At 37.1% G+C, this 25,617-nt stretch overlaps 1 protein-coding gene across 1 annotated transcript in view; it reads left to right on the top strand.

Annotated features, from left to right (window-relative positions):
- LOC116169160 (dachshund homolog 2-like) overlaps positions 1–25,617 on the top strand; it is a 119,212-nt gene that overhangs the window by 77,273 nt on the left and 16,322 nt on the right. Inside the window, exon 5 of the mRNA XM_031485185.1 lies at positions 21,412–21,555. Within this exon, the coding sequence (XP_031341045.1) occupies positions 21,412–21,555 (144 nt within the window). The remainder of the gene's footprint in view (positions 1–21,411; positions 21,556–25,617) is intronic.

Here is a 25,617-nt window from a genome sequence, read left to right as displayed (position 1 = left end):
CGACCAAATTGACGCGGCGATATTGGCGAGATGCGTCCGCACGTGACGTGTTTGACTAAGACCCCTCTCTCCGGGTATTGATTTCGGGTTTTTCTAATGGTCGGAGTTAGTGGGTCACGTAGGAAAAGTTGGACCGAGGCACTCGTGTAATGGAGGAGAGTGCGTAAGTGTAAGAAAGGTCTCGCTAAGACAAAAGGGGTCGATTAGATAGTTTGTATGTATATCAGGGACCGTTCTTATGCTGAGGGCGTTTCGGTCTGTTTTTGGGCAACTGCCCTTAACAGCTGTGTAAGGATATGGAAGATGGTTTATGCAGATACGGAGCCTAAATGGCTTCCTACGAAAGAAGTCTTAATGCTGTCATATTACGTGTTCGAAATAGATTATGGCTATTGTTAGTAATTACGACGTTGCCATATGGGATGCCCGCTACATTTATTGCTTTTGCAGACATTGCGTGGTATTATAACACTTTAATGGCTTCTTTAAACGACGTTCAAGTGAAATTTCATTACGCCCATATAAAATATCGATGTTGTGTAATAAACCGATATGCAAACGGGTACCTACAATCAATGACAGCTTCTGGTCATCGCCATTTGGAGAAACGGTAGCTCGACTCGACTACGGCCGAACGTAATATAAACGTGCTCCACCTTTTCAATATAAAATTTTCTATAGAATTTCGCATTATATGGTAATATGTAAATCAAATTTTCACAAAAGTCATCCCGGCAAAGAAGGCCATTCATGTCCCTCTTTTATTCGTTTCCTCAACAATGAATCATTCCTCGAGGGTTATATGTAGTTAAAAGACGAACGCAAACACAAACGTAGTTTGATATTTAATTATCGTAAATTTTTTCCGTCTTCGAGGGAAAAACTACGACGACCGACGGCGGCGTTTATTTTCCGCATTACATTTTTCCCATCCCCGTCCCCTAAAGTCAAACACATTAAGGTATCTCGAAATCTTTTAGTGAAACAGTAAAAATCAGCAGAGCTTCAATAGTCAGTCGCCTATCAATGATAACACTCGCACATAAAAATAAATAGCTTTTAGGAAACATATTCCCCTGCAGATATTTCTATATGAAATGTAATCGAGGCCGTGTCGAACATTTGAAGCTTGCCATAAAAACAATATTGCATTCGCATTGTGAACATAGCGTATGATATATATCGTAAAAAAATATAAAGACTACGTGCGTAAGGGGTGGATTTACCAACAAATCTGGAGGGAAAAGGAAACGAAAAAAGACACTTTCTCGATAAATAGTTTTTAGGGAGATTTACCTCAATTTAGATCGTAACTTTTTTAGTTTTATTTACACCCTCTTAAAGGGTTACAGTCACTACTTTTTCTAGGCAGGTTACTTACCTACCATTAATTTAGTTTTTCTTATAGTGAATATTATTTGCGATTAGGGTTGAACACGAAGTCGAGCTAAACTTCTATGTACGTTAAACTACTCAGATATGATGCTTCCTGGTTCATGAGTCTCTCGCTAGAGAGCACTGAAATCATTGGCCTTACTTTTTAGACGATCCTCGTTTGTTAGAAAAGTGGTGCAAAATCAAAGAACCATGCCACAAAAGCTGAGCTATCAAAATGAAAGAAGAAGAAAAACGGCTAATGGGTAAAACTAACATCGTGACCCATAAGATGAATACTGGAGCTCCACAACCGATTAAAGGAAACCCGAGAAGACTACCATGAATTAAAAGGGCGCAAAAAGTCCGTTAAGGTGGGCTCAATGGTTTTCAACGTTGGATATGGAGAGTGGTTACTGGCAGGTTGGACTCGAACCTTAACATCGAGAAAAGACTGCGGGCAGCGCTGTTTCGGGTTTATGGCAGTTTAAAATTATGCCGTTTGGGTTTGTGACTTTTGAGCGCCTAACGGAATTAGTACTTAGAGTCATGGAAAACTAGATGACTTTATAGTTATTGAGCGTACGTTGGATGAACACCATAAGACGTTTTTCAAAAGTTCAGAAACTCTTTCAACGAGAAAATGTGGGCCGTAACAGTTGCGGACGTGTTCGTGAAGGAGTTGTTTAGCAGATTTGGAGTCGAATTAGAATTACACTGCGAGCAAGGGCGAAACTTTGAGTTATTATTATTCCACAATATATGCCAACTGGTGGGCATCCGAAAAAGTAGGACGCCAGCCCACAATTTGATGGAATGATGGAAAGAATGAATCGGATTACGGGAAAATATTTGTCGGATCATCGGCATGATTGGGAGCAGTACTTGCATTTGTTTTTAGTGCCGAATGGATCTGCAGTACATCAAAGCACGGGAAATCCTGTTGCTCTGTGCCTTAAAATTTGGCATTAGACCTGGAGAAGCCGAAATAGTCGATGACGAGTACGTGAAGAACTACAGACGCATTGAGACGGTCCTTAGAAAATCATTAAAACAATCAATGATTTGATGTACTGCATCCAAAAGACAGCCAGGGGAAAATTTATGGTGGTTCACATAGATCGATTGGCGCCATATGCTGGTCAAAATGAAATAGAAGGGATTGCACGTGCAGTACACCAAGAGCCATCTTTTGAACGCTCGATGGTACACTATTCGACTGGCGAGAAGAACAATGAAACTTGTTCGAAGTTCCTGCTGAATATTCCTCTGGCCATTGTATCGCAAAAGACGTGAAGATGTCCCGAGGAATTTCTGTTTAGCTTTGGTCACCTAAGCCCTAAGGGAAATATACCTGCAGCGTCCACAAGTGGGAAAGACGTGTTTTCTAAATGACCAAGGAAGAGTCGTCTATTACATCTTTACTAAACACAAGTTCAGCGACCTTCCCTGTTATAAAGATATGTGGATCGCCTTACAGGATTTGAATCGACAGATGCAACCTCAAGGCATCAGAAAACTGGCGATTCCAAAAATCGGCTGTGGATTGGCCTACGATACAGGCGCGCAAGTTACGTGACCTTAGGAGTCAGTTCGGGACACATTAAATACATTACGGCTTATGGAAAATCCGTGCGCGGCTCCACTATTTATTTTTTTACTTCGAATCCGTTTAACATAGAGTCACAAAATTTCAATGAGGGCTGGTCAATGGGACAGACAATTAAATTATGGCCTTTGTTAATTTTTAGTAACACTGGAAATAGTTAATTTTAAGGTTTAAAATCTTTGAAGACGATAGTAAATCCGTTTTTCTACCGTCATAATTCTGTTTCTAGGAACGATATCATCATTCTTTCGATGTCCTAAACTAGAATGATATGCGCCTCCAATTATGCGTATATAATGCCTTATCTGGATTAGTGTAGATTTAACAGGCCCTACAAAATCGCGCATTAATTATCCGCGCAGAGCAAAATTCACCATGGAAGAAACTTTTTTGTTGTTGGTACAATTGTATCACATATATCGAATAAATTGTGGTCAAAGGACACAAAAATGTTTTTCGGAAGGAATTTTTAAGAAATTCTCGTTTGTTTCCTTTTTTCATCAGTTTTACTAAATAGCGCGACCACAGAAACACGCGGACGCGCAATGGAAATTATTATTTTTTAAATAATTATTACTAATGGACTTTCAAATAGTGTTGGTAGTATGTAGAGAACCATTAAACTTACAAAATTAAAAAAATTATATACAGGGTTAGTCAAAAGTATGGATATTCATTTTATAATCTTAGTTAATATTAATTTTACATTAATTTACTTATGTGAAAGTCGCTTTATGACCAACAGAACATTTCAAATATATTGTCATCCTGTACATCAGAATCATCAACGAATACTTCCATTTCTGTTCGCCATGATTATGACAGTGTGACTTGGCCTTCGCGTCAAGTTTTACCCAATTTAACACATACATTTCATTTTGTGAGTTAAAACAATATCGTTAAAAATTGCCACTTACCAGTGGTAGACATCTATTTAGTTTCTAATGGTAGTGACTATTACAGAGAATATTGTGGTGCGCACTACTGCGCTTACTGGTTATTCGGCACGGACTATGAGCTTTTGTAGACGGCGAGACGTGCACACAAGATTTTTGTCAGACAGACAGATAAATAACAAAAATATAAAGAAATTGCCACAAATGATGCATATAACACTTCTGCAGTGGCTTTTGAGCGAATGTGCATAATATTTAAAACACTCTACACCAGCCACTTCCTAGGGAATAAGCTTTAAAAATTATTAGAAAAACTCACACTCTGTTAAAGAATTCTACAGGAGCGAATTGTTTAAACGCGAATTTTCCGGAAGCTATAATGTAAAATTAATATTAACGAAGATATAAGATATATTCCGTACTTTTGACTAACCCTGTATATAATATTTTTAATTTTGTGAGTTGAATGGTTCTCTAAATATTACAAACATTATTTGAAAGTCGATTAGTAATAATTATTCAAAATCTAATAATTTCCATTGCGCGTTCGCGTGTTCCGGAAGTCGCGCTATTTACTAAAACTGCTGAAAAAGGAAACAAAAGCCCATTTCTTAAATATTCCTTCCAAAAAACATTTTTGTGTCCTTTCGCCACAATTCATTCGATATTTATGTGATACAATTCTAATAATAACAAAAAAGTTTCTCGCAACAATCTCAACGGAGTGTTCCGAAATTGCGGTCGCGAAGACGACAAGGATGTTCACTTGGACAGTTCGTCATATTCTTGAAAGGGATAGGTTTACAGTACAAATTTAAGACAAAACGATTTGGGTGGGGGGGAGGGGGAGGAGTAAAACTTAATTAGTAGGTAAGTGGTTGCCATTTCAATCAAACCAAAAAATTTAAACCAAATTGTTTAACAGTTCGCTAAAAAATAAACCCATAAAGAGCGTTTAAAAAAGCGGTAGAGCACCTAGGTATGACCCCACGGAGTCATTGGATTTGACCCATTTTCAATAGGCTTGTTACATGTGTCATATAGGTCAACTGTGCAGAGTTTGAACCAAATCGGTCCAATCGTTTGATAGTTATCGTGTTCACGGACAGACGGACACAATCGACTCCCCTATAAAGCTTGCATCGCTTTGCTCTGGCGCTTAATAAATGACCACAGGATAGTGATAGACACAGGACTCAATCGCGCCACTTTTAAAATGTAGCATTGCACACAGGATTGCACATGTTGCTGTCTGGTAAAAAAGTGTCTCATTAATAGTTAGAAACGTCTAAGGGCGCACACTATGAGACAGCGACGCGATTTACCGCATGCGATATATCCTTCCGATATCGGATGAAGTAAAAACTACTTTAGAAGCAACCATGTTCGTCTCTAAAAAGGGTGAAGAAAATGTGATTTGTGAGAAAGTAAAAAAACTTGCTGCTTAATCTTAATAATGACATTTAAAATTGATACCCGTATCTAGATGCTAGTATTATTGCAAAATTGAAAAATTATCGTATGTAATAATGACATTGACACAGCAATGATACGAGTACGTTTTAATTTTAAATGTATTATTAAGATTAAGATTGTAATTTCAGAAAAAATTATGTGTAAAACTTGAGAAGAAAGTGTTTTTCAAACTTCACTTTCTTCTCTAGTTATACAAATTTAATACAAATAACTATTAATAAACACAAAAGTTTGTTTTGACAATGCTTTATTTTTCATCCAGAGAAAACTCGATTTAAATGGATTTACCGAGACGTTTTAAATGTTTATTAAGTAGGCGTTGAAGTTGAAATAATTGATAACTTGTAGTCAGAAAAGAGCATCTGACACAAGTAAATAAGTGCAATAAGCAAGGAAGCAAATTTGTGACTGTATTAAATGTAACTTGTTTAATTTTGTGGTAATTTCCACCCTTTCTGCTATAGTGTAAACTGGAAACCATTATTTTTTTTAAAATTATCATAAAATTAAGTCACAAATTTGCTTCTTTGCTTATTGCACTTATTCACTTGTGTCAGATGCTGTTTTCTGACAACAAGTCAATCAATTATTTCAACTTCAACGCCTACTGATAATTAAAACGGTTCTGCAAATCCATTTAAAGCTTTCTACTGATCGGATTTGAAAAATAAAAACAGTCCTGAAAACAAAATAAACATTCCTTTCGAACTATCTAACGTTTAGCATGCCATTTAAACTTTTTGTGTTGCAATTCATTCTCTTCTCAGGGTTAAAGTTATGTAAGTGGTATTCATTTAATTTAGGTGTCCCCCCAAAACTAAATTTAACCTGCCCGAGCGTTTCTGCAAAACTATCGTTAAGTGGGCAAAATTTGAATTGACTGTTTTCAGTGGGCCACCCTGTATGACAACTTTAGCGGAATTGCGCGACTATATCGGGCGCATTGTCGCGCATCCCAGTCCAACAAAAATAATAAAATTCTATGCTATATTGCTATGGTAATATGTAGTAAAGTCCCTATACTTCATTCATTATAAGAAGGTAGTAGATGGCGCTGGGTTTGAAGATAAGCACACACAGGAAAAATATAAAACTGCACCAAATTATTGTAAAGTAGAAATATCTAGCACTGCAAACACAAATCAATCAGTTAATGACACTTCAATAGTTTAGATGTCAACAGAAACTACCAGCTTGCAAAATTCGCCACTCGTTTTATGTTTCAGCGTAATACTGACTTGTGTTTTAACCAATCACACTGAAGGTCAAATCTTCCCTACTCAACTATATTTGTCTTGTGATGTTAAAGACTTAAACGATACCCTCACAAAACTTGCCCTATCCAAAAGTATCCGCACAATCCAAGAGCGACTGCAAAATACATACTTTCCAACTGTTGTTCAATTTCAAATTTCGCGGTTCCTAAACTGAGTTAAAATGGCTGCTATCCGCGTTACTTTATTAATCTAGGGACTTTAGTATGTAGTAAAGTCACTAAATATAGAAAGTACCGCAATCCATTGGGCTCATGTGTTAGAGAGAGAACGCATGATTTTTGCCCAAAAATGGCGGAAGTTACCAGATTCTAGTAACTTTAATGTTAGAGATTGTTCCACCTGTTTGGAGATATCTGTATATATTTTTATAAAACATGACAGTACTATGAAGTTAGGTTATAAAAAAATGACAGCTAGTCAGATTTTATTTGTCAATTTTTTTAAGTTGGCAGCAAATTTGCCCAAAAATGGCGGATGATTGCGGTACTTTCTATATCTAGTGACTTTAGTATGTAGGTGATACGACTGCCCTCTGGTGGGCCTGGCGCTTATGCTAGAGAAAATTCTAAAACGAATGCAATGCAATTTTTACCCGTTAGGCCGTTACCAGTAAACGTAAATAATATCGTATAAGCCAAATTGTACTGAGAGTGCTTGACATAAATCAAAAATCAGTCATGGTTTGTTTTATATTTCCTCGCAATTCACCGAAAAATAGTTACCTTTTTAAGAAAGTTTCCATCTGAAACGTACAGAAAGATCGAGTTTCTTTGATATTGTAAGGATTCTCCTTTTTACTGTTAGTTCTTTGAGATTTACTCGGTTTTGCTTTTGAAAAAAAAATTATAACAAAAAGCTCTTAAGAGACCTTGCATTCTTGGGGAAGTTCACACGGATGGATAATTTTAACGTTGCAATTGACGTTGACGGCAACAACTGGATATTGTATATTTTTAATGTAATTGCGTTTTATTTCAAAAAAATTAATTACCGAAATATTAAACCTTCCGCAAAAGATGCCACCCACAAAGAAGCAAAAATTATTCATGCAAAAATATTTTATAATAAGGTCGTGGCAACAAAGACTTTTACCGACTCGGAGGAAGACTGACAGCTTTCCAGATCTTTAAACAATGACATCGCGCTGCGATGACGACGGCCGACGGATTTTGTTTATTTTTCTGTTATTCCGTACAAATTTCGATTGTAATCTCGCGTAGTGAGTCGGCGTATCGATTTTTCCAAACATATGAATAATCTTAAAGGCAAGGCGTGGATAAAGCGCCCCTGCTCCGTTACATAAACATTCAATCAGCCGGCAGAATCTATAATACCTATAAATACGATATCAATAAGTGACTCTCGCGGGACTTTTAGGGCGAAACCCACTGTTTTATCGGGAAATGTACCGAGAAAAGTTTTATGTACGACTTCAGTTTTTCACATGAAAAAATAATATACGGCGACGACGACGACGACGACTATGGATCGGTTACCTTGGCGGAGGCAGACAAAAAGTAACCTCTAAATTCCCCAATATCCATAGCGATCTAAAGAAGGCCGCGGGGTAAGCGAACCCCCTCATTTTCGAAAATCGCGATAAAAGTGCAGCGCACACGAACGTTAGACGTGCAGCTGCACCAGAAACATCAGAATCTTGCGTAACTGATTCTCACGGTGAAAAAAGGCAAGTCATTGATCATTGTCTTAAGAATGTAGGTAATAGCAATGGCCGAATCGCATTTGTAAGCGAGGCGCCATCACGCTTCTTATTTGTAAAAGCAATTTGAGAGGTAAAATCAATACTGTTCTTAATTGAAACTGTCAGAACTGATGATAAAATAATATTTATACACAAATGCCGAATTTAATTATAAAAAAACGGGAAGGAATTAATTATTCGGACGCCGCCGCCGCCGTCGTAGCTCACTTGCTACGTTTTACAATTTCTGACGCCGCGCGTTACCACCGCCGCGGTGCCATTTAACTTTAACAACTGCACAAACATGGCTTTCATGTTGTGAATTCTGATTGTGTCATACATAGCTGAGTACCGCAACACCTCGAAATAGTCGCGTAACACTATAAGACAGTGGACATCAAAGGGTAAAGTCTCGAGCGGTCAGTCTCCGTTGACAAAGAGATCCTTTGACACCCTAGACAAGGTGGACACCGCTCAGAGTTTAATTAACGCCCTGTGTCGGTATTCCTTTAAGATCGCCTTGCTTTGGCTGCAATGTTTTGCCTTGCTTCATTCAGTAAAGATTCTAAGCCTCGTTATTTGCCCGTTTATTCTCTTTTTGTGCGATTTACTTTTTTCCCCATTTGTTCATTGACACTGTTGCTCAACGGCTAACTTATTTGTGCTTTGGAGCTTTATCCTTAGAGCTTACACGTGAAGTAAATAAAGCTTGATATTTACAAACGACTCGAGCCGTCGTTGCGGGTATTTGACCCACGTGCGTCAATAGTTCATTTTTTTGCTCATTTCTCTACGAAGTTCGCGGATTTCTCAATGCACTCTTCGCGTGTAGGGCTTCTAATACGATTTTTCGCCCATTCTCGAGTTTACCCAAAATCCAACATATTTATGACCTCGAGTACGATACAATTGTCTTTTGTCCTTGAACGAAACTTTGTACACTCTATCCGAAAACATAAACATTTCCAATGTTAAATAACTAGCTTGTTTTATAACTAATTAAAAATCGACATTGATTCTTCTTCAGAGTTATAAAAATGTTCTCACTTCACTTATTATAAGATTGCCTTACCCGTTCAGGTCTAACGTTAAAAAAAGAAAATAAAAGTGAACAATGCGTAATGTACACATTTTCAATCACTTAAATTGCAAATGTAACGAATTTAAAAAACATATGGATTATCCGATTGGTTCAAAACAGAAAGCAATATACGAGTATATACCAAAGTAACAACTGAAAAAAGTAAGGTTCAAGTAAAATTCGTCCCAATGCAAATTCTCCGACTTCAGTTCCAGGTAAATTCGCCTCTAAAATATTTGCCCCGCCCTCAAATGATTACTCCCTGGAAAAATTCCCTTGCGAAATTCGTTTCCGCCCATGGGCCCAATAATCAACAATCAGTAGGTATTGGAACACTTGAGCCTGGGAAAGTTCTGGAGACCGGAAAAGATTCACGCAGTTGTTCCGGGTCAAATTTTGGCAATTGGCCCGAGGTGTCTTGAACCCATCTAAGATGCTGGACGATGGGTCCAAGATGACGGGGATTCCAGGGCCAATCTGCGAAATACCCCGTATCAACTACCGAAATATGGCACCCCGGACCAGCTGCCGAAATATTATCGGGCACCCTGGACCAATTGCCAAAATTTGACCCGGGCCAGCTGTCGAAATATTTTCCCACGGTCCCCAGAATTTTCCCAGGCCCAAGTGTCCCAATACCTACTAGTATCGTAATGTACTTTGATATGCGCCATTAAAGGCAAATATCCCGTGGTGCCATTTCTGGAGGACCAATCGTTAGTACGTAAACAGAGATAAATATTCTGGGGCGTTCAGGGGGCGAATTACCTTTAGCCACAGAAATAGAATAGGGAAGATAGCAATAAATTATTTAAATAACGAGTTTTCTTGAGGGGGAATTTTATGACACGAATTCACCTCAGGATTCGAGCCTTTCAGAACGTTAATCTCTTTTTTTGAACAATTTCCTGCTGATCGAGTATTCCAACGGGATTCATATTTCAAGAAACTTTACTTGAGGGAGGCGAGTAAAACCGTAAGCAAGGCACGGTGGAGGATTATACAAGGAGACTAGAGGAGCAAGTATATGAAATAGGAGAGAACATAGAGGAATGGAAAAATGTGAACGAGATGAAGGAAATAACGGAAGCGGAAAGGAGAAATAAAAGAAAGGAGTGGCGTGACAGAGACTGTACAGAAGAGAGAAACAGGCATAGAACAATGATGGAGAGAGAAAGAAAGGGAGAGATATAAGAGAAGGAGGTGAGAGAACAGAAAAAAGATTCAAAAGAGTACGCAAGGAGATTTTTCGGGCCTCCAAAAAAGGCAGTGTGTAACCCTGGAAAACCCATTTTTGACGCAATGGTAAGAAGGGTGTTGATGTATGGAGCGGAGGTATGGGGATGGAAAGAATGAGATGAATTTGAACGAATACAAAGAAGGTACTACAAATAAAACAGAAGGGCACCAAATTACATACTAGAGGAAGAAGTTCTTCCCCGAAAAAGTAAAAATGAAGAAGATAAGGATAGAGTTGGGACGAGAGGAAAAGTGAAATGGTGAAAGAAGGGTTAGCGGCGAGGATGAACACAAAAGGGATTCGGTGGGAACAGTGGAAAAACTATTACCAGAGAAACGGATACGGAAGGGCAGAGGTCGAAAGGAGAAGAGAAATAGAGGAAATGCTAGAAGAAGAACTTGCAAAAATGAACATGTAGAAGTAAAACATTAAAACAATTGCAAGGTTCAGATGTGGAAACAAGGAGAGAGGAAAGTAGAAGTGGAGAGAAGAAGAAGAAAGGATTATACGGAGAGAAAGAAGAAGATATTGGTCACCTGATCATAGAATGCAAAGAAGTAGAAAAAAAAACAAGGAAAGGTAGAAGCGATGAGGAGGAGAAAGGTGGATGAAAAAAGTCATAGAAGAATGGGGAAAAATTACAATTAAAATATTGCGTAATGTCGGATGTAATGTAATGTAAATTTTGTAAAAAGTGTTAGATCTATCCTATCTACAGGGTCTTGTATATTTTCTCAATATTGAGTGTTCCCTTTTAGGGGTTCCTTAAATAAAAATCCTTAGAACAGGGCCTGAGAGCCAAAGCAAACCACAAAAACAAGAAATTGAGCGATCGACAATATTTCCCAAAAACATATGCATAATTAATTCGTATTATTAAGAAGTGAAAATGTCATTTTAGCAAAAAACGCTGGACGGAGCCCCCCCCCCCCACTATTTTAAATCAATTTAAAAATTGTGTCCATTTCATAAATTTTAGAACTCACTAGAAATCCAAAGGAGTGGCCGCGCCTACTTGGATTCAGCGTCTCAATGGAAATTGCATTGGGTTTGTACTGAAATGGCAAATAGAGGTTTCACTTTTATTTATTTTTTTATTTATTTATACTTTATTAGATAATATTTACAAAGAAATTCTTATCTAAAAGGCGAGGTATCGGTACTAACCGTTTTTCAACCCTACCAAAAATATGAAGCAACTATAGGTATGTAAGATTAAGTATACTTACTATAAATGAATGAAATTTAAGTGCAAAAAAGAAAGAGAAAAAGGAGTATATATTCTGACTACTCAGATATTGGCTTGATTGTTTAACAATTTTAACTTTAACTGCTTTTTGAAGCTCTTCACAGAAGTACAATTTCGATAAATTATTCTGAAGTTATTTAGGAGTTTACAAGCTATATACTGAAATCCACATTGGAATTTACTACTTTTGTGGGGTGGAATACAATAAGAATCAGCATATCTAAGGTTTTTTTGTGTACCGAGTGTGTTTGAGTAAGCAATGTAGACAGATAATATGGGCACTTACAAGTTACAATATTATAGAGCAAGCTAGAGTATAAAAGAGAAAATCTGAAATCTAATTTAAGTAACTTTTGTACATTATACTGTGGTGTGACATGGTCCCTCCGATTTACATTAAATGAGAATCTAAAACAGTTGTTTTGGAGAACCTGAAGTTTGTGCTTGTATTCATTTGTTATATAGTTGTAGTATACAGCAGAACAGTAGTCTACATGACTAAGTAATAAACTATTTACAATATGCCATTTAGTGCTAGATGGTAAGATGCGTTTAAATTGAAATAACACTTTAAATTTTGCGTAGCAGACAGATATTTTCTTCCGCACAAAAGATTTAAAAGAAAGGTTACAGTCAATCACTACACCAAGGCTTTTAACTTCTTCCGATAGTGGCACTTCACTGTCGTTTAATTTAATTTTGTTGCACAGAGTTGAAAGGGCTAGAGCACGCACAGCGTTGGAACCTATGCATACCGCCTCTGTTTTAGATGCATTAATTAATAGACCGTTATCTTTTGACCATTGAGATATACGTTGTAAATTAGTATTTAGTTTATCAATAGCTTCATTAATACATAAAGGATTACAGCTGATATACATTTGTGTATCGTCGGCATAGAGATGCAGGCTTATTTCAGATGTCGTGTGGTAGGGTAGATCCGCAGTAAAAATGATGTATAAAATGGGTCCAAGAATACTCCCTTGCGGCACCCCTTGGTTAACCGGCAACACATCAGATAGGACTGAGTCAATTTTCACTCGTTGATTTCGATTATGTAGGTAATTATAAAACCAAGTTATCACTTTGTCGCTACAATTGTAGTATTTCAGTTTTGCAAGTAAGTAGTTCAAAGTTAATGCAGTCAAATGCCTTGCTGTAGTCTAATAGGGTCAGGATTGACACTTTGGAGTTGTCGATAGCCTGTACGATATCACTAGTAATTTTTAAAAGTGCAGTTGCGGTACTGTGATTTTTCCTAAACCCGGACTGTATAGTAGGAAGAATGCCATACCGATCGATGTGAGCTACTAGTTTATTGGAAACAACTATTTCAAGTATTTTGGAGGTCACTGGCAAAATGCTCATAGGCCGGATAGTAAATTAAAAATTTTCAGCTTTTCCAGACGGATGTAACCGTGGGGCGGCCATTCGGACCTTGCCCCTCCTCTGGTTTCATTTGCTTATCTACTGTAAATTAATTTTTATGCATAAATTACGAGATATTTAAGAGAAATTCAAATTTGTTGAGCAAATAGTTACCAAATTCAATTTCAAGACTTTTTAAAATGTTACTTACGCAAATTAATTTGACGTAGGTACCAAAGAACAAGGTGTTTTCAGAAACACCATTTTTTTCTAGAAAAACAGTTGAAAATTGAATATTTTAGCAATCTATATATAAGGCTGGAATACTTTAATGTACAGGGTGGTTTAAATTCGTGGCTCATTCTAGCAAAACATTCAGTCTGAATTACTAAGTAGATTACGCTTTGGAACAGTTGCCTTCTTTCCCAACGAAATTGGTAAATAAAGTTGGTTTTAAACAGACAAAAGATTATAATATTCAGTTCCTGGGTTTGCAATTTAAATCCAGTTAAAATCAAATCCTCGGAAAGACAGCTACGAGTACTTCACGAGACTAGAAAAAACGGAGTTGTTTATGCGAGGAAATGGAGCAGCATGGTAATAGTTCGACTTCCAAGTCAGTGTTTACGGAAGTGACATTCAACTTTGTACGAAAAAAAAGAAATTAATTTGCGTCAAAGAGATGCCGTAACGATTTTGTATTCGCAAATAAAATTTAACGTAGTTTCAAGTGGTTGGCGTTATAGCCGCCGCATGTGAATATCATACAAACTATGAACATTCCAAAATTCCTCTCTCTAACGTGAACTACACCAAAAAAGTTCAATTAATTTATTAGACAGTTCTCACTTAAGAGTAATTAAATTTAAAGACGTGATTAATGCTTTTTAGTTACATTTTCGTCTTAGATCTCGTATTGTGTACCTAATATTGATGTATTTTGTTTCCCGAACTAGAACTTTAACGTGCCGATTAATCTTGTTGTTACGTTTCCTAATTACAAATACGCGGTCGTCCATCTTTCTTTCGGTTCGGTATATGTGGATGAAGAATTTCGGAACTCCATCACAATTTCAATCACGCTCCATCATATTTCTATAACAGGTTCATCGCATTAACAGACAAGGCGGGCATCGTCGTAACAATACCGGCCCAATGGCTATGATTGCTATTGAACATTGATTAATAAACTTTGGTAATGAGTGTTATAATTAGTTGCTTGCAATAGAGCCGAGAGTCAGGGTCGCGAACCCCCCGAAGTGACTGGGGTCCTCTCTAATGCTGAAACGCAACGGGGTGCCTCGAAAACCATTAATACGCGCAATTACAATTAAAAAAAAGAGGAGCGAGATGTTTCCTCCCCGTATCAGTTGGAGAAAAAATCGCCGACGTTGCAATAAGAGAGCAACAATATTTATTTTATACCTGTCTGCGAAAGAGGAGAAATAGAATTGTTATCGGACTCAGTCAGGAGTGCCATAAATAGGACGATTTAGCAAGAATCCCCGAATCAAGTTTTATTGGCCGAAAAGCCAAAGATATGTGTTTCTTGTTTCCACTGCGACGCTTCCCAGTGACTGATAGTTTTTATATTGATGTACAAAACGCCAGCGCCAGATGCTACTTTTCGTCTCCATTTTCGAAATGGATTATTTCGCTGGTCCAACACTTCAAGCAAATAAAACATTTCATGGCACACATCCAATCAGTATTTAGAGACATCTCTTTATGATATTGTTTTCGTAACGGCTTCGGCAAATATTTGCGCTACACGCGCGTTTGACCAGAGAAATCCACGCAATAAACTTTCCTACTTTATTCTAAAATCCACTCTGATTAATTTCTACCCTTCTTAATTACGCGACGAAAACCCTCGATGAAAGGCACAATGGACCGAGATTAGCTGTTTTATATGAAAATGAGAGGGAAAATAGTAACATACGTTTGTGACAAATTTTAAAATAATATACGGCATATATATCGAAAAGCCGTAAGGGCGGGGGTCGACCGACAAAGCCCTCAATATCGCAGCCGTAAATTCGATTTAGATGACCGAAGGTTCAATTCGTGGCGACAGCTACAGTTTGCGAGTGAAAAAGCCGATTCCACCTCGTGCATACATACGTTTTTAGATGAGTTTTCAAACTTTGTTTTATGCGTTAGGAAAAAGTAAAAAAGCGTGTTGTATTCGGAAACCCACCCTCTCTCGCCCAAACGTATATAACTAAAAAAGTAACGAAAAGTTCATTTATTAAATCATAATAAAAACAACCCCTTTTTTTCAGAAAGTGTTTACCTGAAAGAGCTTTTTCATTTAAAATATTAATTTGGTTAATGAATTTCTTTTCGTTGAACACTTTACATTTGATTAAGTACTGTGATGAAAACTAAAAATGGAACACATTTCAAATGATGCCAATTATTTTCTTAAATCGGCCGTTTCAAAAACCTTTTGTCTCGTTGTCGTAATGGTTTTTGTTCCTTATTCATTTTGCTCTTCTGTTTTTGAACTCATAATCTCAAATGATTTTACAGTTACGTATCTAAGGGATTCTGCGCCGTTTATTCCACGACTGATTCGACTTTTCTTACTGCACTGCCGAATCGGATTGATCTAAGTTCTGCAATTTTATGATGATATGATAGTACCTATTGCTATTTTCGTTTTGGATGGTTTAACACTGCACATATCAAGTGCTGGAAGTTTTAATAGACAAAATAACCGCTATTGGGTCAATGAAAATCCGCAACTAACTATATCTATACGAGCCCAAGGAAAATTTGGTTTAATGTGTGGTGTTGCCTAAATTTTTAGAGCCTCATCTGACAAACACAATTTGGAAGATTTACTCGATAATATTCCTTTAGAAGAGAGAAGAACGGTTATTTTTAGCAAGACGTTGTCCCATCTCATAATATGCGCTAATTGTTTTTAATTATTTAAATGATCCTCATAACTAATAATTGGATGGGGAGCAATACAAAGGCCAGCACGTTCATCCGACTAAAACCCATTGGTATTGGTATTGATTTCTACGTTAAAAAGTGCCTGAATAATGCTAAAGCTTCAAAAATGCAGGAGTTACAGCAAATTGTAAGGAATCGGCTAGTTTTCAGTTTCTCCCTCTCTAGGGAAAAAACAAAGGACGGCAGCTTATTTCTGACAACGGTAATGGTCGTAAGCATAAGAAAGAGGTCACGAGTTCCTGAGCCGTTTTCGTTTATCTGCGCTAATAAAGTTGCCTATTTAATCCCATCGAAATTGGGCCACAATGTACATTGCTGTACCTAGATTAATAGGTATATTTATTATGAGCTGTTTGCTGATGATGGCAGCTTTGCTATTGAAACGCGTTCGATATTTACTACATTATTGTGGTGTATTATGGCGTTTTTTGTAACTTTAACGACCACAGTAGTTGCAATGTTTCCAGGACCGTATTATGTTCCTCTGATGCAGTTTATGATTTTTACCAATCGTAGGTACTCATAGAAATTTTCCGCTTAAAAATAGTTGTACCAGATTCGCAGAAATGAATGGCGATAAGGCGATGAGATATCACCGAAAAATAGGAAATGTCAAATTTCGTTTGCATTTTCCCTACTTTAAACGGTCGGAAATGGATGGTTCCGGTTAGCACCTTCTATGGATACTTTTTTCGGGTCACTCTGTAATTGGGCGCCAGTCTGTTGAGGGGCCAGAACAAGAGGGACAATAACTAAAAATAAATAATGTGAATCTGTTATCAGTATTTCCATAAGACGTTAGATGCAGAAGCTACAAGCGCTATACTACTTTCTTATTTTCATGTAGGATTTTTACGGAATGAAATAGAGAAAAATAATGAGAAATGAATGAGAAAAATTTCAAAATCAAATGTTTACATTCATTTCTCAACAAAACATCCACGGGTACCTAGATCTTGCTGAATCAACATTATTTTTTATATTCTTCTTTTTTTGTCCTACATCTCATTCCGTAAAAATCCAATATGGCGCCCATAAGAAACAAGAAAGCAGAAGCCTGTAGCTTCGCTTCTACATCTAGCGTGCTACGGAAATTCAGATAACAGATTTAGATTCTTCGAAAAAAAAGTGCCAATAGAAAGTGCTAACGAGGACCGTCCATTTTCGACCAGTTAAGGTCAGGAAAATGAAAAAGAAATTTAACATTTGCAGTTATTCGATAATATCTCAGTTATTTTCAATCACATTTTTTAATTAATCTCGTTTTACGTAGACGAAGTTTTTAGTGCAGTCTCTTATTTGGGAAGTAAGATGTGACTCAAAACCGTCTCTAGCACCAACAAAAACAAGCTTAGAAACAAAGAAAGGGTACAATTGACATCATACGAAAATTTTGAGGCAATTTAATCAGTTTTCTTTTAGTGAACCTCCAAAGTGAGTTCTAGCGCAGTAAATCATAAAAAAGGTAATTTTTATCGCCGGTCAAGTTTATAAGTATAATTGCATCCAAATTTATTAGATCTTATAAAGAGTAGCGGTTAAAGATTCAAACAGAGCTTACAATGATTTCTTCGCATAGTTATCAAATTACCGGACTTTTTTTGTCAAAAAATCGTAATTCGTAAAATTGTGCACATTACCGTCGCAATGTTTCTAAAATATTTTTAGTTACCAGTGGCGTGCTGTATTCGAGTGGCATTTCAAACTTACGTTGTTTTTAATGAAACACCCCATATTTGATTGAAAAATTAGAAAGTAGTTCAAGACTATTTATTTTTTTATGTAGCATATTATACCCTTAACTTTAACGATTTTGATTGTTCTTCGAATTTTTTTTTTCTGCGAAACAAAATCACGCCGGCGGCGGTTAAGTTTTGAATTAAATTTACATAATTTTTGTAGGTCCTTTACTAAATTAGAAAATTACCAATGATACGAAAAAATCCAACGAGTCCAGCTAGCGGTTGTCACCAACAGGGAGGGCGTCATTTCGTAGCTAGAGAAAACCCTTGATTCATCATTTTCAATTTAGTAGTTGTAAATCTTCTCAACACTTTTTAAATAAACAATATGTTAACCATATATTTTTGAAAATGACAGACCTGTGTTCGAAAAATAACGTTTCGAAAAATAACGTTTTTTCGATAAAGTACTAAAATAATTATGTGGAAGAGGTCTTAACCCATGCCTCGATTCAAAACTTAACCACCGGCACGATTTAGATTCCCTGAAAAAAAAATTGGAAAAATAATGACACATTTTGAAGAAAAATGGTTATAACAGCGAAATCGAAGTTTAATATGTTACACGAGAATTAAGTACGTACTTTCCAATTCTTAAATAAAAAAGGAATGTTCAATTAAAAATTTAAGTTGGATACGCCACTGAAACACAGAACGCCACGGACGACCAAAAGTATTTTAGAATCATGGCAACGGTAATTGTGTCCAATTTTGCTGTTAATTTTTTTGGATATCTTTTATGGTGAAGGAAGAAGGAAAATCCGAGGGGTCTTACGTGTTATTTTGTAGGGTACAAAACATGATGATCCATAACCACAAAACCAGTCAAACATTTATGTGCTCAATAACTGTATAAATTCGAAAAAGAAACTGACGGACTATTAGAATCAGTTCTAGACACTAAAAATTAGCAAACAAGAACAAGAAACGAAAATAATTTTGGAATTACACAAACACGATGGTACTCCATTCTCGGAGGTGTCTCTAAAAGAGGATTACTTTGCTTATTCGAAAACGTACCAACCTTTAATGGTGGGTACATCCATCAAGTATTTCACTATCATTAGATCATTAAGAAGTAGCCAACAGAAACAAAGGTTTATTGTGCGTGGTTAACCAACGAAACTATACATTTGTTTCTGATCTACTGAAAGTGAACTAGAAGTGATAATCAGCCCTGTGATGCATCAGAAACGTCAAACTTAACGTGCAAGTTATCTGTCAAAAAACGTTATTTTGCGTTATTTGGTATAAGCGCAACATAACGTTTTCTAGAGATAACTTGCACGTTAAGTTTAACGTTAGTGATGCATCACAGGGTGAATGATTGTCTAAACTAAATAAACCCACCACTACATTTGGACTAAAAACAACCCACCCCATTTTTCATGCAGCGAAAAGTCAGTGTGATTGTAAAAATTAAAAGGTTAACATTCTATTGAACTATTAGTAACCTGGCAACACATCTCTTAATCCATTGAGGTGTTTTCACAAGTTTCACAGGCTGATTTGATACGTGAATTTGTACGTGTGTACCTATCTTTAAATGCTTATGGAATATCTGCCCTTATCGAAATATATCTTTCCAATAACAATGAAACGAACTCGTTAAAAAATATGTAGACGTCCGCATGTAAGGTGCAAATTAAAAAAAAGTAATTGTAATTACAGGGATAAAGTGATACTGATTTGTAATCAGTAATCGAATACCTTTTTTAAGTAATCGTGCCAGCTCTGGCTACAGGCTAGTACTTTCTTATTTCTAATGGAAGTCAAAGAAATCAATCTAGCTCCATCATAGCCATGTTGATTAAGCAAGATCTAGTTACCCGTGGATGTTTTTGTTGAAAAATAAATGTAAAACATTTGATTTTGATATTCTTCTTCTTCTTTTTTGCCTCTATTTCATTCCGTAAAAATCCAATATGGCGCCCATAAGAAATTAGTAGCCTGTAGCTTCTACAGCGTGCTTTACAGGGTCATTCTTGACGAGCGTCAGTTAGAAAGAACCTTTGAAAACGAAACTAACGGATTTATGGCTCAGTGGTAAGAGCATTGGGTTATAAATCCGTAGGTCGGGTGTTCGAACCTGGGTTGAGGTGAATTTTTCATCTGTGGCGGAGATGGAAATTGCCTTAGACCAGTTCCGAGCATTCTACCGGCTACTCCGAATTAGGTTTTCCTGCAGTTTTCCTAATTCGTAAGGTAAATACCGGAGTAGTATAGACCATCTTAAGACCTTCTGCAGAGGCAGCTCTAAATAGCATTATGCGGGTCACTCTGTAATTGGGCGCATGCCTGTTGAGGGCCCAAAACAAGAGAGGGATAATAAAAAAATAAAATAAAACTTTTGTCATTGCGTATTATATGGCTAAATCCTAAAGCTATGCCCACACTGAATTTCATGCAATTCAGTTCATAACTAACGGAGATGTCAAAGCGATCGGACATTTCTAAACAAAGTTATCGTTCACACGGACAGATACATGGACAGACAGACATAGGAACAGACGGACAGACCAACAGACAGACGGCAGACAGCAATACAAAATTATAAACGATCTCTAGGATCGTTAATAAACGACAAAAGTGTAAAATTATGGAACATGTAAAAAATGGTTTGGTGCAAGCCTCGACACCATAACGAACCAAATAGCGAAAAAAGTAGAGCAATAGCTCTTAAGATAAAGAACTAGTAGCGTCCCAACGGATGGGCGGACGGACGGACGGACAAAGTGGCCACAATAGCGCCTTTTTTTTTATTTTTGTGGAAATGCGGTAAAAAGTCTTTCATAAACCCCCATTAAACTATAGTATGGCTAAACTATCTACGAGTATTTCCGTATGATCTTCCAAGAGATCATTATAAAGTTTTCAATTTCTTTAATTTAGTGAATCACGACGAATATTTTTTCAGTCTATATAACTTTCTTTGCTTGTGTAGAGAGAAATCGTTGGGCGCTTATAGCGGTTTAATTGATGAAAACGCATAAAAACTAAGGGTATATAGGTATTTCATTACACTTACAATTTGTACAGCTGTTTTGTTAAATGCCCAACTAGAAAAAAAGAGAAAATGGGGAGTGGCGTAGACATTGTATAACAATGATTGTCGTAACAGCCAATCCCGTTGGAAAGGTAATGCCCGGTTCTCGATGCATAATGTTGCATAGCATGCCAACTTTATCGGTTACCTGTCCAAGAATTTACTTGTCTCGCTTACTCACCTTATTATTATTGCGCTCAAGATGGAAGGCCGCCGATTTATGATCAATACATTTAAGTACTCGAATTTGATGTAAAACGGTCCCGCTATTAAAAGCGCCGTCCTTTGGGATGCACGTTACCTACACGTTGAAGTGCGCCCAGTCACGTCATCCGGATTAAAGCACCTATAATCGCTAAAGTAATGTTTTCCCCTTTTTTGCAGTGCTCATGCAGAAACGTCTCCGAAGAGAACGGCGAGACCGAAGACGACTACAAGATCAGATAGACGTGGAGATTAAGCGGAGAGCGCAGCTTGAGGATGCACTAAAGGCGGCGGGAGCCGGCGATCAAATTCGTATTATAAATGGTAAGATAAGCTCCATTACTTCTTCTTCGACCATTTCTATTACGCTTGCCTTCTAACAGCCTCTAAATTAAATTAAAGAGCGAAAAGCGAAGATTTTTGCGCCCCCATTTCTATTTTACGAACTCTATTATATTACTCATTTAACAGCACATTTTACACCCATTAATATTATAAAACATGCGGTAGGTACTTTATCGGAAAACCACCACAACGATTATATTTATATTTTAAAAAACAGGATTTGAGTGTGCATAAACTTTAACTCCATGCAACTGTCAATCATGTATTTCGCGACAAAGCTCTAAAATTAATCTATTTGTGTAGTTTTGTTACCTTATGGCTTATACCATACAAAATTATAAGCTCGTCCAGTTCTTATACAACATAGTAAAATTGCCTTGTGCGTTGAAACCACAATAGGTAATAGGTATGTCTTTATTCCTTCAATGGCAATGTAAATTTGATACGCTTTCCATCTCAAAAAGTCGTCAAAGGTCTGGGGTGGATTAATGACAGTTTTGACACACAAGGTATAGGTACGATTTTCGAAAATTCTGAATTTTGTGCACATTTAGTACTTGTCAATGTTTTACACGCAGGGTGAAAGATAAAAAACCTAAAACTCGAATCAAGACACCCCCTCAGCGTCATGACTTCCTTCCTTTCGATTCATTCGTAAACTGTACCCACCCCTAAATTCCCGTTGTCTGTTTAAAGAGGTTCTGGAAAGCCCGTGTGGCGTCTGGCGTCCCTGTATAGTCAGGAATGAAACCCATTAACCTTTTTCTTCTCTTTTGATGAGGACACGTCAATGTAAAACCAAATGAAAGTGCTATTTCTAAGTACCTATACCAAATTAGTTTAACTTTACTTAAATCTCGGTTATCCCATCTCTTAGCTAGACACTAAACAGTACATTTCAGATTGATCAAACTGTTTCTTCATTGACTAATCGATCAACGTAGGCAGATGAACGGATAGATATATGAACCGTGTAACGGTAGCCCTAAATTTGGTTTAGGCATTACATATCATAGAAAATTTACAGGGTGTCGAAATTTAGAGGGCCGATTTCCATTAAGTTTTGATCATATTCAGTTTCTTAATTACCAGACGGTAAAAATTGCTAGGACTATTTTCGCATAAAAGTTGGGTCCCTCGGCGGCAGATCTTTGAATTTTTGCCAAACGATTTATTTGGCTGAGTTTTAGGGGGATACAAATGTCCGTTGAGACACCTTCTGTATTTAACAGTAAAACGATTGAATTTTTCAGAGGCCGACCGTTTCGTTATATACGAGTACATCTTCACGGAGAAATAGTAGCGTGGAAATACGTTTCATTTACTGTACAGGGCGAGTCAACGATTGCGCGGAGTAACTTAATGCCTTGAAGATAAGATTTTTTTGATAGAGTGCTTTTGTATTATGATATGGTTGACTATTCCCCACATTTTAAAAATATCTGGAATTACACACAAAGTAGGGCGCCAAAATGGTACATTTTTTTAAATAGAACCCCCTGTATTTGAATGCATTTTTGAATTCTACGTGTAATTGTACGTCTTTTTTATTATATGGTTAATATCCGAAAAGCTAGTAGTTTTAAAGATAATTCGAATTTTAAGAAAAATTGGGCTTTTGCAAGCGTCAGTATATCTTATATTACTTAAATTTTGGTTCCAGGTTTTATATCTTCTATCCTGGGTTAAGTAAAAGTCAAATAAATACATCTACTATAAAACATTAAAAAAATAGCTTATAGAGTGTTTTTTTGGTAGGTCCAAAGTTGCAAAACTTCATATTAAAAATCTCACTTTTATTAAATGGAACACCCTGTATATTTTTCTGTCATTATTATCTTTAAAACTACTAGCTTTTCGGATATTAACCATATAATAAAAAAGACGATCAATTACACGTAAAATTCAAAAACTTTGTATAAATCCAAACACTTTTTTACATTTTTATTTGAAACCTACACTGTAACTTTTATATGTACTCCGATGCTGTGCATTGCAAATACAATCCATCCCGCTTAATGCCATTCCTGACGTATAAATCAACTTTCTGTCAAATACTTATATCCGAAACAACGATTACAAATGATATACAGGATGGCACATTACAAACTAAGCTCGTATTTTTCGTTAGTTAAAAGTAAATTTTCCAAAACCGTAGTACATTAAACTAGCACGACCCAATTTTTTGTATCTTTATAAATGTACCACCGTAAAATCAAAGTTCCTCATTTTTTGGAGAACTTCCCTTCTTGAAATAAAATGTAGACCATCTAAATGAACTCGAAAATCCTTTAGCAAAAGAAATTGATTACCTCTCCCACCATGACAGTTCTTTTCGAGATCTCCCCCTCCCCACCTCCCGATGCTATGTGCTCTCTCAAAACGTTCATCCCTTAAAACTCTCGTACATGGAAGATTTCTTAGAAAAATAAAATTTTATGGCTCTCCAGAAAATAATGAACAGTACTATAGGGGAGCACCGCACCGGGGGTCTGGGGGAGGGGGATTAGAACACATTAGGAATTGATTACCTCTCTCTCCAAACTCGGGGGGAGGGGGGGGGGTTATTCCATACCCCCCAGACCTCTCGGTGCTACGTTCTACCCCCAAAACGTTCATTCTTTAGAAATCTATATGAAAAAGTAAAAGAAAATTTTATGGAATTCCCCAGAAAATAATAATGTGGGAGAACGTCGCATCGGGAGGTCTGGGGGGTATGGAATACCGAATACCCTCCAGCACACAGATGGAATTGATTGCTTCTCCCTTAAAACTACCATGCCAGTTGTTTTCGAGATAAGGTCATTAAACCTCACTTTGCTGGGGGGTATTCCATACTCCCCAGACCTCTCGGTGCTACGTTCTCCCCCAAAACGTTCATCTCTTAAAACTCATAAAAAAAGAAATTTTGATGGCACTCCCTAGAAAATAATTAACAGTATTCTGGTAGAGCGTAGCATCGGGGGGTCTGGGGAGTTTGGAATAACCACCAACACAGAAGGAAGTGAGAGGTAATCACTTTTAAGAGATGAACGTTTTGGGGGAGAACGTAGCACCGAGAGGTCTGGGGAGTATGGAATACCCCCCAGCAAAGTGAGGTTTAATGACCTTATCTCGAAAACAACTGGCATGGTAGTTTTAAGGGAGAAGCAATCAATTCCATCTGTGTGCTGGAGGGTATTCGGTATTCCATACCCCCCAGACCTCCCGATGCGACGTTCTCCCACATTATTATTATCTGGAGAATTCCATAAGCAAGCTACCATGACAGTCGTTTTCGAGATAAGGTTTTCAAACCTCTCCTTGCTGGAGGATATTTCATACCGCCCGACCCCCGGGTGCTACGTTCTCCCCCAAAACGCTCTCGCGTATAGAAAAAGAAAATTTGATGGCACTCTCCAGAAAATAATGAAAAGCATTTTGGAAGAGCGTAGCACCAGGGGGTCTGTGGGGTATGGAATACCCCCAGCACACAGAAGTAATTGATTACCTTTCCCACCAAACTGCTATGACCGTTGCTTTCAAGATAAGGTCATCAAACCTCTCTTATACACCCCCCCCCCCAGATCCGCGGGTGCTAGTGTCCTCCCCAAAACGTTCATCCCTTAGAAAGAAAACATGGTGGTACTCATTCTCCGAAAAAAATGAAAAGCATTTTGTCTTCTAATACTATTTTACATCAATGAAGATTTATTTTCTCTTATAATTTAGTTGCTGGGGTTTTTTTAATTGTTTAATGTTGTAGATCACTTTATTTTATAGCAGATGTTATACTGACATTTTAGTAGGTTTGAATGATTGAGAGTGGTTAAAGTGATCTCTTTAACCGCCTCGGAAACCAATGATTGTACATTCTAATGACATCTGTCATTCTTATTAGAAATTGAACGCGGAGCACGATATAAATTGAAGTTCAGAACAGAAAACAATATTGTTTCCATGAAACAACGGGAGATTTAAGCTGACTGTTGTTTTTATGGCTTCTGCTATGAAATAAATTTCTGTACTACGCACGATAAAAGGAAATTCGTGACGTAACCA

The sequence above is a fragment of the Photinus pyralis genome, unplaced genomic scaffold (genome assembly GCF_008802855.1).
Source record: "Photinus pyralis isolate 1611_PpyrPB1 unplaced genomic scaffold, Ppyr1.3 Ppyr1.4_LG4, whole genome shotgun sequence".
In the NCBI taxonomy this organism is placed as follows: domain Eukaryota; kingdom Metazoa; phylum Arthropoda; class Insecta; order Coleoptera; family Lampyridae; genus Photinus; species Photinus pyralis.
The sequence above is the reverse complement of the archived record's forward strand: the minus strand, read 5'-3'. Positions and strand labels throughout refer to the sequence as shown.